At 32.0% G+C, this 15,930-nt stretch overlaps 1 protein-coding gene across 1 annotated transcript in view; it reads right to left on the reverse strand.

Annotated features, from left to right (window-relative positions):
• Positions 1–15,930, reverse strand: part of SPATS2 (spermatogenesis associated serine rich 2) — a 186,674-nt gene that overhangs the window by 40,692 nt on the left and 130,052 nt on the right. The window contains exon 8 of the mRNA XM_051961981.1: positions 13,765–13,900. Coding sequence (XP_051817941.1) covers positions 13,765–13,900 — 136 coding nt within the window. The remainder of the gene's footprint in view (positions 1–13,764; positions 13,901–15,930) is intronic.

Genomic DNA, 15,930 nt, shown 5'->3' on the forward strand with positions numbered 1-15,930 from the left:
AAAGTTATCAAACTGTGCATACCCTTTGATCCAGCAGTATTTCTACTGGGCTTATACCCCAAAGAGATACTAAAGAAGGGAAAGGGACCTGTATGTGTCAAAATGTTTGTGGCAGCCCTGTTTGTAGTGGCTAGAAGCTGGAAAATGAATGCCCATCAATTGGAGAATGGTTGAATAAATTGTGGTATATGAACGTTATGGAATATTATTGTTTTGTAAGGAATGACCAGCAGGATGAATACAGAGAGGACTGGCGAGACTTACATGAACTGATGCTGAGCGAAATGAAGAAAACCAGGAGATCATTATATACCTCAACAACGATAATGTTTGAGGATGCATTCCGATGAAAGTGGATCTCTTCGATAAAGAGAGCTAACTCAGTTTCAACTGATCAAGGATGGACAGAAGCAGCTACACCCAAAGAAAGAACCCTGGGAAATGAATATAAACTGCTTGCATTTTTGTTTTCCTTCCCGGGTTATTTATACCTTCTGAATCCAATTCTCCCTGTGCAACAAGAAAACTGTTCGGTTCTGCACACATATATTGTATCTAGGATATACTGTAACCTATTCACCATGTAAAAGACTGCTTGCCATCTGGGGGAGGGGGTGGAGGGAGGGAGGGGAAAAATCGGAACAGAAGTGAATGCAAGGCATAATGCTGTAAAAAATTACCCTGGCATGGGTTCTATCAATAAAAAGTTATTTAAAATAATAATAATAATAATAATAAAAAGAAAAATTACCCATGCACATATTTTTTAAATAAAAAGCTTTAATTAAAAAAAAAGAATGTAAAAAAATAAAAATAAAGAAATGGTCTATTAAAAAAAATAAATCGATTGCACTATCAGGCTCTCTAACCCTAGATGTTGCTAAGGTATAGTAAAACATTTCTTAATGAAAGGTTTTTAAACTTGCTATGAAACGACATTGATCAAGATAGTGACTTTGAAACAATCTACTTAAAGAAAATGTAGGCCATAGTTAGTATGACAACAGTCTCACAACTCAGGAAGCCAGAGCAAAAATGGTAAGTGGAGTCAGCATGTGGCATTTTTAATATTTGCATATAATGCCACAAGCTTCAACCCACACTTGTTTATGTGGGTGAGAAATGCACTTGCCTTTTGATTTATGCTTCAGTTTAAGAGAGTAGAGAAGATATATAGACTAATAAACCGGGATGTTTCTCAGTGAGGAGAAAAGCTAAAAAGGATGCTTTCCAAGTATTTTACATCCTTAGTTTTGAAAACCTCTTGCTAAAAAAATGTTGTACTGTACTGCTGGAGTTTATTGCCAGGATTTCTATCCAGGTAGTTCTGCTAAGAAACCTTAATATGCAGGTAATCTATAAGACAGTAGACTACTGAAAGCCTATTCTATACAAACTCATTGAATTTGCCCTTTTAAAAATAGCCCCAGATAATGGTTAGAGGCTCTATAAAAATAATGTACTAAAATCACATATTGCCTACTGGGAAACTGGTTAAACTTACTGAAAAGCTAAATTAACTAATTCTGCTTGCCTGCTGTGAAGAGACTGTTAGAAGTAGATAAACTAGATCAGAACAGGATGAATTTGAGCACTGGGTACTGAGACTTATCAAAGAGTCAGGAAACTATTAGCAAACCTTGTGTAGATGATGGAGAAAGGCTTGGAAGCTTAACCTAAGACTCAAATTGTAGATATTCCTAGGGATCAGAAGATTTCCTAGAAATTAGAGAATGTGAAAGTAAGTCTAGGCATTCAAAAATTAAAAATTGTGACTACAGATCAGTAGGTTGTTGAATACCAAAATTGTAGCTTCTAAAAACTTAAGAGTGTGTTTTAGGATTTTATGACTAAGGAAAATGTGGAGATGCCTTCTCATGTGACCAGACAAACCCAACCAAAAGTTGGTGGACTTAAGTGTTTTACTATACCATGAGAATCAGATATAATTAATTTAAGCACATAGTATCAGGAATTTGTGTTAGAAAGTGATGTTTTGCATATACTGATATATTTCTCTGACAGATTTTAATAGACAATTTTTTGCATGTACTATTATGGTAAGTGCTATGTGTCTGCACATGATCTTTACAAGTGGTTAATGAGGCAAGTTGATGATGCAGTGGACAGTGTTGATCTTGAGTTCAAATCCAGCCTTAGGCACCAACCACGTAGTGTGATCCTCAGTAAATCATTTAACTTGAATCAGCCTCAAAAGATTGGTAAATAGCATTTACTTCACAGGGTTGTTGTGAAAGTTAAATGAGACACATAAAGTATTTTTTGAAACTTAAAAAGTACTATATAAATGATGATGATGTGACTATAAATAGACAAATTTTCTATATAAAGACCACAAGAACTATGCTCCAATGGACTTTGTTGATGCTATTATTACTAGACACTCCTCATCTAGTAACAAGACTAGACTTCACATTAGTTCTCAGCTCAGCTGATGGAGCTGATGGAATTAGAATATAAAAAACAAAGAGAAGGCATTAGATATTAAAAGAGATATTTATGCTTTGTCCATCCTTTGCTTTAGGGGATATAAAATTCTGAAGGCTCAAGGCTGGAGGACCTTTGTTATTTGAGACTTCTTATCTGTGGGAGTTTGGCTAAGGAAGGAAGGGAACAGGACTAGGGAGGCCCAAATGACCAATCCTTCACTAGAGATACTGTTCTTAAGGGGGACAGTATCAAAAAGAACACTAAAAGCCTTGCAGTGCTAATACTGTGAGTTGCCAGATTATGTTCTCTAGATGTATTCTTCTCTTCTAATATATTCTATGTGTCCAGCCCCTCTAACTTACTGACAATGAAAAGTAAAATGCATCTCAAGTTTATCAGGGGAATGTTTGCTATTACTGTCCTTATAAAGCCACCTCAGTATTGTGTACTAGTTGACTAGAAAAGGTTATAAATTCACAAAATATATATATTTTAGGAGTGTTGATTTAGAGTACCTTGTACCTGGAGTTGTGTTCCCTGCAAGCCAAATGGCAAGTGTGAGATGGGGAGATACTGAAGAATAGGCACTAAACAGAAAAAAAAAAAAAAAAATAGTACTTTGGGCTCCAAAATGCTTCCTGGTTCTACATACAGATATTCATTAAACTGACAGGAGTAATAAATACCCAAGTAACTTAAATTCTTGATTACTTTATAGTTATATTATTTTTACTTAAAAGAAGCAATATAATAAAAAAAATTAATCTAAAACATCTGGACAAAAAAAAACAAAAAACAAAAAACTTAGGTCTTTCCAACTTAATAACCCACATTACCACAAAATTTCAGATTTAGAAAGAACCTAAAGGCACTATTCCAACCCCTTCCAAGATGTATGATTCCCTTTAAAACATCATATTCATCTAGCCTTTGGTTGAATGCCTCTGGTGACAAGGAAATTACTTCAGAACCCTAGGAAATTCTTCCTTTTACAAAGCATAGTTCTTATTGCAATCTGTAAACATGGGCACACTGAATTTAGTTCAACAAATATCTGCTGGGTTTTCTACTAAGTGTTTCTCAATACTCAAATGAGATCTCACTGATGTGGAAATTCTAATAATGCAGATTACAACAGCACTGGAAAGCTCTTTATAATCTAATCCCATCAGACTTTCTCAGATTCATTCTTTTTATATTAGTCATTCTATATAAGACTCAAAGAAAAATGACCATTGAACAACATTATATTAATTGAATATGTGGTTCTGATTCTTTGCACGAGTCTTTATAAATATTATTCTGGCTTTTCTTAAATTGTTTCTACTGATACTTTGTTTTCAAATCATCTTATATCTTTTGTTCCTTCCCTTCCAAAGATTCACTTCATATAGAGAGAAAAAAAAAAAAAAAGAAAAAACCCCAAAAAACTAAATACACCAACCAAATCCAACATTATATACAATTTCCCATAATCTAGCTCTGCAAATAAAGAAGGAGAATTCTCCTATCTCTTCTTTGGGCCAACCTTGCTCATTATAATTTTTTAAAATATCTAAAAACAGCTATTTAAAAAGTTTTTTTTTTTTTGACAATTCTGTGTCCAGCACCAAAAAAGAATATTTTCATATACTAAAAAGAACAAAGTGGACTATATGAAACTGCAAACCTCTATTATGAAGGTTTATATATAATACATTTAACATTAATTATAAAAGAATTAATTATAAAAAGCCTTGTCATATATAATCCAGGAGATATAACTGGAATATATCAGTTTAGCAGCAGCCAAATACCCATATCTGGTACTTCTATTCTTCTTGCTGTATCACCTTAAGATGCAGACACTGTTTCTACAAGAAGACAAATTTTGTCTCTCAGATGAAACTTGTAAAATATTTATTAGAGGACTTCAAAACAAATAAACTTTTCAGTTTAACGTCATCTCTTCCATGAAAAAAGCTAAGTTACAGAATATCACATGATATCTTTAAGAAAGGAGTACAAAAATATTTATAGCAGTTCTTTTCTAGTGCCTTATTCCATAACATCACATAGCTGTGAAACTGATCTTTATAAATAAAGCACATTTGTCTAATCATGTCACTCTCTTACTCAATCTCCAATGATCTAAAAGATCAATATGCCTCTGTTTGACTTTTAAAGTCATTTAAAACTTAGTTCCCACTTATTCACATTCTTCTTCTTTAAGTACATTACAGTCTAGCTAAACTGGCTTTCATGACAATGAACCTATGTTTGTTGAGGGCAGAGATTTTTCATTAGTCTTTTTTATCCTCAGTGACAAGCTTAATGATTGACACATAATAACCACTTGATAAATGTCTGCTTGATTAAATAATTGGCTTTCCTTCTCTCAATTTTTTTTTTACATCTTAATATTTATTCAACTTCTTTAAAGTTTTTTCAGTGACTTGTATGTTCATAATTATTACCACTACAGTCAACTGTTTGTCCATGAGTTAAAGGATAGAACCCTTTTAAAAATATATATAATTAATACTTTTCTGATTTCAGCTTCAGGAATGCTGCAGTGCTAAAGATAATTAATTCCTATTAGTTCAAGGGTCTTGCTCTAGAAAACAATATAATAATGGAAACAACACTGGTAATCCCACAGCCAATTATTTCAGGGAATGATTATTTGAATCCATTTGATGGCAATTCTTCAAAAATATTTGCATCTGATTATATTTGCTGTAAAACTAAAATCTATTTAAGACTAATTTTCATTAAATAATCAAGCTAGAAATCTAAGGAGAACATGATGAAAAATGATGGAGACATCATTTTTTCCTTTGTAATAATTTTTCCTCCATGTTCAAACTAACAAAAACACACAAAAGCAAAAGACAGCTCCTGCCCTTAAGGAGTTTACAACAAATGGAGAAGAAAATATGAAAACAAATATATACAAAGCAAGCTACATACAGAATAAGAAATTAACAGAAGGAAGGCATTAGAATTAGGAGGGGTTAGGAAAGGCTTCCCGTAAAAGATGAATTTTAGTTGGTACAAAAGGAATGCCAGAGAGGTCAGTAGTTGAAGGGGAGGAGGGAGAAAATATTAAAGGTATGGGAGACAGCTATAGAAAATGCCTGGAACTTAGAGGAGTGTCTTATTTGTGGATCAAAAAGAAGGCCAATGTCACTGGATTGAAAATTAAGTATCTGGGATGTAAGGTGTAAGAAGACTGGAAAGAGAGGAGGCAGCTAGTTTATGAAGGGTTTTGAATGCCAAACATAGCATTTTATATTTGATCCTGGAGGTGACAGGGAGCAACTTGAAAGTTAGTATGAGGATGACATAGCTGAACCCAAATCAGGAAAACCACTTTGTTGGCTGAGTAAAGGACAGACTGGCACAGGGAAGACACTTGAGGCAGTTTTGAAGGAGTCTGATAATAATAATAATAAAAAAAAGATCTGTTGGAGAATGGTAGAATCAGGAATTAAGTTTCTTGGAAAAATTGAGTATGTAGATGAACTTTTTTTTTTTCTTTGTTTTTAGAGGAAAAAAAGATCTTTACTTTCTTTCTATGAAAAGTGAGAATGAGAGCCAGAGACAGAGAGAGCAAGAGAGTATCTTACATTGTATTTTAAGATCCCCATGAAAAAGATCCCACTTTAAATTATCACAAACAGATTAGTATAGTAGTCCAGGCATGAGGCAAAGAAAGCTTACATTAGAGTGGCAACAGTGTCAGAAAACAGAAGGGAGCACATAAAAAGGTGAAATAAACAAGTTGTATATGGGTGGGTGAGAGTAAGTAATTGAGAATAAATCCAAGATTTCAAATTTGAGGAAGGATAGTATAGCCAGCTACATAACTAGGAAGGTGGAAAATAGAGGAAAAGAATGAAAGTCCATCTCAATATCAAAAATGGCTTTTGAGGAACCATTTCTTGGAAATGAAAAACCATCATTTCTCAAAATAAAGTCACCAACTTCTTTTGTCTATTCCAACAATAATAGGCATATAAATCATAGAATTAAGAAATTCTAGAATGGGTCTACCAAGAGAATACACAATAGCTACATTTTTTTTTAATATATCTAGGAAGCACAGCTATCAATGGTCATCCATTTTATAGAACTATATTCTTCCATTTCCTAGATGGGGAAGATAAAAAAGCTATTATCAAAATGTGAAGACCTTATGACAAGTAGCTAATCACACTTACTTTTGAAATTAGGATTTTCAGTGTTAGGATTGTCAATATTTTAATTTATGAGTTACTTATATGCAAAAGTTATAATCCCAATATATAAAGTTCCAGAAAAGAAAAAGAAATATGTGTGGAAGGGAAAAATGGAGAGTAGAAAAAACATATAAAAAGATGCCAGGAAAGAAGGCAATTGATATGCTCAATATAATTCCAGTTCCAGTACAACATCCATCTAATAAAGTTTATTAAGTCATTTCCAGAGATCAGTATACATTCCAAGTCCAGTGTCTAGGAATATTTATGTATTAGGTAGTAGGTAGCTGCTAAAGTTTAGAAAAACAAAACAAAACAGAAACATAGGATTATAGATTTTAAACTAGAAGCAACCTTCAAAACTATTCCTTGATAGGTTTGGCCTAAAAGCTTTCCATTAAATGCTCCTGACCCATCATGTCTAACCTTCCCTTTCTCTGCTTTCCCACACAGAGCCTCTGTCCAGAAAGATTAATTTCATTACCCTCTTCTGCCATAGTACATATAAATGTTATTCCTAATTTGGAATCTCTATCCTCTATCCTAGGTAGGATCCTACTCCTAATTTTATAATTCTTTTGAAGTTCATCTAAATACTCAGTGCTTCCAAGAAATTTTCCCTGAGAAACTTTCTTGTATTCCAAAATATCATGTTTTTATTGTAAGATTCCCTCAAAACTTATCTGTACTTAACATTTACAGTTGCCATTATATGAAAGAAATAGCTAGGTATTAGAGGATATGGATTTTTCTTTTACTTGTAAATCTTATTTATTATTTTCCCTAGTTACATTTAAAACATTTTTTGTTTCTTTTTTAAACTTGTGAGTTTCAGATTCTTTCCCTTATTTCCTCATTAAGAAACTGCATGTAAAGTCATGCAGTATGTTTTCATAAAAGTTATAAAAGAAAACATAGATCTCCTACCTTAATTTTTAAAAACCCTCAAGAAAAATAAAGTTAAAAAAAAAGATAGAGAAAGAGAGAATAATTCCAATCTGTATTTAGACACAATCAGTTTCTTTTCTGGCTATGGATAGGATTTTTCATTATAAGTCCCTTAGAGTAGTTGTAGATCATTATACTGCTGAGAACAGCAAAGTCATTTATAACTGGTCATCCCTGAACATTGCTATTACTTTGTATACAGTATATTTCACTTTGCTTGAGTTTATGGAAGACTTTCCAGATTTTTTTTCCCCAAGTGCATACTGCTCATCCCTTCCTGAAGAACAATATTCCATGACAGACATACACCACAATTTCTTCAGGATTTTGTTTTGAGTTCCAACTCTGACACTAGCAATGTATCTACAGCAAGTCACTAGCCTTGTTAATCTACCAGGGTTATTTTAAAGATAAAATGAAACATATTATATATATGAAAAAACACTATAAATCTTTTAGAAGTATTAGTTATTTTATGAATAAATCATTTTATCTAACTAAATTTAGTCTGTTTCCTTCATATTTATTAACAAATTAAATTCTGTCAACATTCACTTACAAATATTATTTTATGGTATATAATAGAATAAATGTTTGTGATGTTTAGTCTTTTTCTTCTCTCCATTTTTCCTTCATAAAAGATCAGATTAGAAAATAAGATACTCCAACCACTTTGGAAGAACTTATTAAATAAATGATATTAAGGAAGGTTATACAACACTTCATGTTTATGTTATATCATTTCTTGATAATACATATAATATATCAGTTATATATAACCACTTCCTCATGTTTATGATTTGTAGATATTCCAAAAAACACTTTGGTCCACATGGCAGGAAGAAAAGCCCAAATCTTTGAGCCTTTTGGTGGGGGGTTCAAAAATATCTTGGTAGGTTACTAGCAAGCTGCTTTTAACAGAAGAAACTAGAAGAAATTCTGAGAAATGGAATAGCTTTTCCAAGATCAATGGAAAGTCCATGATGCAATTAGGAATACAACTTAGAAATGTGAACTTTAATTTCTGACTATAAGTTAGTGTGATTTTATGGATTTATCTGTGTAGTCTCATTTCTCCACCCTTTCCTCAAAATCCTCTCTTCTCTAATACCTATTTTTGATATTGGAAAATAATAATAATTAAACATTTTATTTAAAAAGAAGACTCAAAGAGGTATATCCTGGCATTTTCCACTGAAATATTAACATGACATATTCCAAAGTAATATATTTGTTCCAGCCTCATGTTCTATAATATATTAGTTTTATACTTAATCAGTTGATGGCTGAAAGAGAACCCAGACAGATTTAATTAATCAAAAATGTTCACTTGAATCTGAACATGATTGCTTTTTCTAGTAGATTTGATGTTTCAACAAGTGAAAGGCTCTATGATTCCTCTCATATAAGGTACAAATCAATTTTTATATGACATTAAAGAAAAATCAGTATGTTGCAATTTTCCCAATGTCTTGTCAGAGGAGAGGTATTTCTGTAAACCAGTCCTGGAATCCACTGATTTTTTTTTCATTTTTTTAAATTGTAACTTTTTATTGATATTACATATGTCTGGGTAATTTTTTTACAACATTATCCCTTGCACTCACTTTTTCCTTCCCTTTCTTCACTCCCTCCCTTAGATGGTAAGTAGTCTTATACATGTTAAATGCTCACTTCTGTTCCGACTTTTCCCTTCCCTCCCTCCAACCCTTCCCTTAGATGGTAAGTAGTCTTATACATGTTAAATGTTATAGTATATCCTAGATACAATATATGTGTGCAGAACCGAACAGTTCTCTTGTTGCATAGGAAGAATTGGAATCCACTGATTCTTTTTCAGAAAAACCGCTGTAAAAGTAGCTTCCTAAGTGATATTCACTTGACATGGGGGGTGATGCCAAAATGAGTTCAATCACCCCTCAACTATGTCCTAAAGCAGCAAGGGCAAAGGACAATGAAGTAAGACAATTTAATATTCTCTTCAACCATACAAAAGAGTTATGCACTGGCAGAAAAGGGCAATTAATATCTTTTCTCAAGTTAAATTGATTCAGTATAGTTGTACTCAATCAACTCTAAATACAAAATTCCCTGACAGGAAACCATTACATGTAGTATTTATTGAAGGAGGTTCCCATCTTGGCTCCAAATTAGTGGTAGGGTAGGAACTCACTGCTTATTTTTAGTTGAACTGAATCATATAATCATGTATCCTACAGACTTTTCAATGCAAACCTTTCCAAAAATGATGCTGGGGTCTAATGTGATAATTCTGACCAAAGGGTAATTACTCTGAAAAAAAAAAAAAAAAAAAACAAAAACCTTAAACAGAAAAGCTTTCAAATACTTGGAAGATATTTTCTTTGAGTATTGTGTGTGTGTGTGTGTGTGTGTGTGTGTGTGTGTGTGTGTGTGTGTATTTTAAAGGGCAGAGAAGACATTAGAGATGGAAACTAAACTGATTATATCAGCTTGACTAATGCAAAGAAACCAAATGATACATATTTGTGCCTCAGAAGAAACAGTAACATTGGCATATTTTTCTAGCAGCTTAGAGATAATTCTCATGCAACAGCTAAGGAATCTGCAATCCACCCCTGTGCAATTAAAATGCACAGGATACTATGGCAGTGAAAAAAAAATGTCATGCTCTACTTCGTCTGTTTTAGGGAAAATTAGATTCCTTGGGGGTGAATATATGCTTTTCTCCAAAAAGTGTCTTCATTTTTTAACAAAGTTATTTTTAAAAGCATTGTTGATGTCTCTTTTTTTTTAATCACAGTAATTTTCAGATATGCCCTTTCATTTACCCTCACTTTCATTACCCTTTCCCTTGTAACAAAGAAATAAAAATAATAAAGTAAAAGCAACTGATCCACCAAGTTCATCTGACACATATGCAACATTTTATAACCACAATGCCCCAGCTCTCTACTGAAAGGAGCAAGATGCATTTTCTCATCTCTTCTTGGGTCATTATAATTATATAGCATCCATTTATTTTATTGTTCTTTATATTTATATTGTTTTAACTATCATAAATATCATCTTCCTGATTCTACTTATTTCATTCTCTTTCAATTAACAGTCTTTTTGTGTTTCTCTTAATCCTGAATACTTAATCCTGCAAAGCTCAGTATTATGTGCCACAATTTTTAAGGTATTTCCTAATCAAAGGGAACCCCCTTTTATTTCCAGTTTTCTTCTTTTAGATTAAAAAGTCCACATGCCAGTGTGCATATAAAATATATGCAAGATAAAGTTTTCTAAATGTGAGTGGAAAATACTAAATTATAAACAAGGCCTAGAATATAACAATTTAAACTTAGTACAAAAACCAGCATCATTTGCATAAGGTTAAAATAAAAACATCAGTAAGATTTTAGAAGAGAGGTGTCAAATATATGACACATGGCTTGTGGGACATATGTGGCCCACAACATTCCCATGTAAGGCCCAAACCAGAATGAAATGTAACTGTGAAATATTTAACAAAATAAATAAAAATATTGTAAAACATAGATAATGCTACATTTTAAAATTAAGCTTTATTCATAAGGCAAGAGAAAGAATTAAAGGCATAAAGATATGTAAGGAAGATTTAAAACTACCCCTATTTGCTGAGGATATGATGGGTTATTTGAAATATCCTAGAGAATCAGCAAAGATACTAATAAGAGTTAATAGCTTCAGCAAAGTTGCAGGCGACAAAACAAAATCCTCTAAAATCAATGGCATTTTTATACGATCAAAAACCTCAAGTAGCAATAATGGGAAAATCTCATTCAAAATAATTACAAAATGTATAAATTATCTTGAGGGTGAAGCTACTGAAGCACACAAAAGGTTTGTATAGATTCAGTTATAGAATACTCCTTACTGAAATAAAGAACAACTTAAATAGCTAAAGGAATAATCAATGTTTATGACTAGACTGGGCCAACATAAGAAAAATGACAAAACCATCAAAATTAATTTATATTCTTAATGCTATGTTAAATAAATCATCAAGAGAATTCTTTCTAGAACTTGATAACCAATAACAAAATTCATTTGGAAAAATAAAAAGATCTAGAAAATCAAAGGAAATGATAAAAAGGAGGAAAGAATACTTCCAGACCTTAAACCTTATTAAAAAGCAGCAGTATTCAACAATTATCTGATATTGGCTAAAGAATAAAAAGAGATATTAGAAAAGAGAGATTTAAATACAACAGAACTCAATAACCTAATGTATGACAAAGTGAAAAACAAGTTACGTAGGGAAAAATTCCTTATTTCATAAACTGGAAAGCAATCTTGCAGAAATTAGGCTTAGAACTATATTTCTTAATATATTTTAAGGATAAGCCACCTTAATACAGAAAATCATATTAAAAAAATTTAGAAGAGAACAAGACTATATACAAAAGATCATTTCACACACACATATACACACACACACACACACACACAAAGCAAAGAAAAGCTTCTTCACAGACAAAAAGAACGAATATAGAATAACAAAGCAAGTGGCTGAATATGGAAAAAGAAAACCTTCATATCAAATTTTCCTTATAAGGAAATATCCAAAATATAGCAGCAATGAATAAATAAACATAAGACTAATAACCATTTCCCAACAGATAAGTAGTCAAAGGATACAAACAAGCAATTCTCGAAAGAACTACAAAGTATTCACAACCACATGAAAGAATTCTCCAAATCACTACTAAAAAGTGAAATGCAAAAGAAAAAACCTTGGGGTTATACCTAACACACTGAAAATTGGTAAAAATGACAAAATATGTCGGAGGACTGTAAATGATTTGGCATACTAATCTATTACTAGTAGAGCTGTGAAATGAATGATACAATCATTTTGGAAAGAAATTGGAATTATGCAAATAAAGTGACTAAAATGTCCATACCCTCTGAATCAGAGACTCTGTTTATATATCAATAGACTTATATATATAGTCCAATTCCAATATAGACTTATATTCCAAGGAAGTCTTCATATAATCCAAAATACTTAAAGCAGTACATTTTGTGGTAGTTAAGAATTAAGAACAAATTAGATGTCCATCGATTGGGGAATGGCTAAACAAATTATGATACATAAATGTAATGGAATTATTAGTGTGCTGTAAGAAATGATATAATTAATCAATATGAATTGATGTAGAGTGAAGTAAGCAGAATCAAGTTCCTGCTACAATGTAAATACGAATCAAAAGTAAATTTAATAAATTATAAACATCAAATGTGACTTGAATGAGGAGATATGCAACATCTTCAAATTAACCTTTAGTGCACAGTTTTGGATTTTTAAAAATGTAATGAAAAGTTGTGTCTATTTTTTTTCCCCTAAAAATGCCATTTGTTATATAGAATAGCTCTCTAGGAGAGAAAGGATAGATAATTGGGATACCACAATGATGAGGGAAAAAAAACCAAACCAGAAGATAGCAATAAAAACTTTTAAGAAACAAACAAAAAGGAACAATGGACATGAAAAAAAATTTTTTTTAATGGAAAGACTTATCAGAAATGATGTGGAACCACCTGACTGTAGAACCCAGAAGATAAAAATGGTTACAGTAATGCAAATGAAACTAATACTAAAGGGAAGCTAAATACAGATTAAATACAATGATCATACTTGACTCTGGAGAAAAAATAATGAAACACAAATTGCTTGAGGTGTGACAGCAGAGTATAGGTGCATTGTGTGGAATATGTTGTCATATATTAGTTGGTTTGTATGATGGTTTGTTGAAAGGTGAAATATTTACTTACATAAGTGTATATATTAGGAAATGATTGTGGTATGAAAAACAAAAACAAAAAAGCACCAATAAAAATTAAGGAAAAGAGAAAATTTTTTAAATAAGAAAATTTTGCAAATTTCTGATTTAGAGGACTCATACAAAAAATAATAGTCCAAGTCTCAGAGCCACCTATGCTCTAGTCTACAATTGCTTCCTAACATTCCTTCTAACTGATGTCCAAACGTAAGACGGTGGCCCAGATGGCTTCTAGACTACTTTTAACTCTTAAAATAGCGTTCCTTCTGAGGTAGAATAACAGGAACTAACAGACAAAGTGTACTTAGATCATTGGTAAGTGTGATCATCTCTATGACACGATTTAATTTTACCAGCTCTGAAGCTCAGCAAAGGCTTGCTTCATTTTCTTAATGGAGGCATCCATTTCTTCTTTAACCACAACCCGATACCGGGCAAGAGAAACTGTACAACGCTGTAGGTCTTTCACGGATTTTTCAATATTGGAACCTAGGAAAAGAAGCAACAAGAAATGATAGTGAAAGGTCCATAAGCCACTTTAAAGTTGAATCTGGAAACATAAACATGACTAGTCACACAGAACTAAGAATGCTTCTCAAATAGTCACTACTTCACCCTCAAATTCCTTTTTGAGGAACTGCTGCTATTTTAATCTATAGTATGAAAACAAACTACAGATTCTTTACATGTTCATAATCTTTCCAATCATCCCAAAATGATTAAATTTAGACTGAACAATTTACCAAGCAAATGCTATACTATTATTAATACTGAAGAATTGTACATAAATTTTCTAGGTTTGTGTGTAATGGAATAAATATGTCTGAGATATTTTAAAATAATCATTATCTCTTCCTATGTTCACCAGCAGCAGAGTTTTAGTGTATTTAATGATGAAGTTCATGTGTCCATAGAAATATAGTGTAGTGCACTGTAGATTTTCTATTTAAATTCTTCCTTGTCCTACTCTCACTTTTCTTTTAGTGCCTATTTAAATTTTAAGTCCTTAGGCCTATGAAATTTATGTTAATTTGCTTGGGAAAAAATAAATCAGGCATATTATGAATCTCTCATTTGCAGCATTTACAACAGATGAAGAGAAACTCCAGCTAAAGAAATAAATTCCTAGTATAAATGTACATAAAGATGAGAAAGATTTTGAGCTCAAGTTAAAGGCCAGATAAGAAAAAGGAAACATTTTTAATTAAAAGAAAGTTTTATAATCTGCATTTTGCTAGTGTCTTTTTTATACTCTGCCTCTTAAATGAAGTAGACCAGAGGTATCAAACACAGGTCACCTTGCAACATTCTGAAGTATAGCCTGAACCAGATTAAAATGTCATGGGGGAATATTTAACAAAACAAAAATACAATGGAACATACATAATGTTAATGTGTAGTTTTCTTTAAAAAAAATTTTTTTTCAAATTTGTTTTCAAACAAATTTCAAATAAAAAAAATGTTTTCAAAACATATGCATAGATAGAATGTGTAGTTTTCTAAGTCAATATGAAGCCAGCTAGTATCATTATATGTATGTGTATGATACACACATACACACATAAGAGTTTTGGTGGTCCTTGTTTCATTTTGAGCTTGACACCACTGATATAGACAACCATGCATCAAAATGTGTGAACACAGATATTAATCAAATGTTTCAGTCATCTTAATCATCTTAGATACTTCCTTTAATTATAGAGATTGTAATGCATTCAATGTCTACCTCCTTGTTTGTAACTCTTGTCAATGTCTTCTATAAGTCTGCCACTTAAAAGGACCACCTAATGAACTGGAAAACCTTTCCCTATTTTCCCCTCACATTGTTAGGATATTAGTGGAATAGTCAGATTGTCCACCTGTTACTTCTTACCTTGACTATGTGACCAAGTTTACCTTTTTTTTTTAAATGACACTATTCTTCTTAAAAGTTCCTTATTTCTTTTATATAGCCCATTCACATGTATTATTCACCTTTCTAATACCCTCTTTGAGATACTCATTTTCAGTTCTTCAGTAACTTTGTTTTCTATATCTAACAGCTGTTAATTATACTTCATATTAAATTATTGGCTGCTTATCCTTATGGTAAAAAACTTAAGAGCCATCACTACTAAATGTTTGCTTCTCAGAAAATATTATATAAAGCTGGAATCTTAGAGCTAGATTCCTTGGAGTTAGAATCCTAGATTTTGAAGAGATTTAAAGATCTCTTTAAAAAGTGGGTATCACATTATGTTTTAGTTTTTTACCATTAGGTCAAGCAAAAGAAAAACATATAAGGAAATGATATATGAACCGAGAAGTCTTTGTAGTTAGGCAAATAAAAGGAGCTGCTGATGTTATATAAAATATGGCACTAGAGCCTGAGTGCTCTAGGAATCACTGTCATCCTAACAAGACTACTGTGTGAGGTACCATATCTGAATTGCTGTCAGATTCCAGCTGTGCACAGGGAGGTAGAAAAAAGAGCTCTCTTATAGTAACTGATTAAAGAACAGAAAAGAGAGCCAAGTTTG

This window comes from Antechinus flavipes, chromosome 5 (assembly GCF_016432865.1).
Source record: "Antechinus flavipes isolate AdamAnt ecotype Samford, QLD, Australia chromosome 5, AdamAnt_v2, whole genome shotgun sequence".
NCBI lineage: Eukaryota > Metazoa > Chordata > Mammalia > Dasyuromorphia > Dasyuridae > Antechinus > Antechinus flavipes.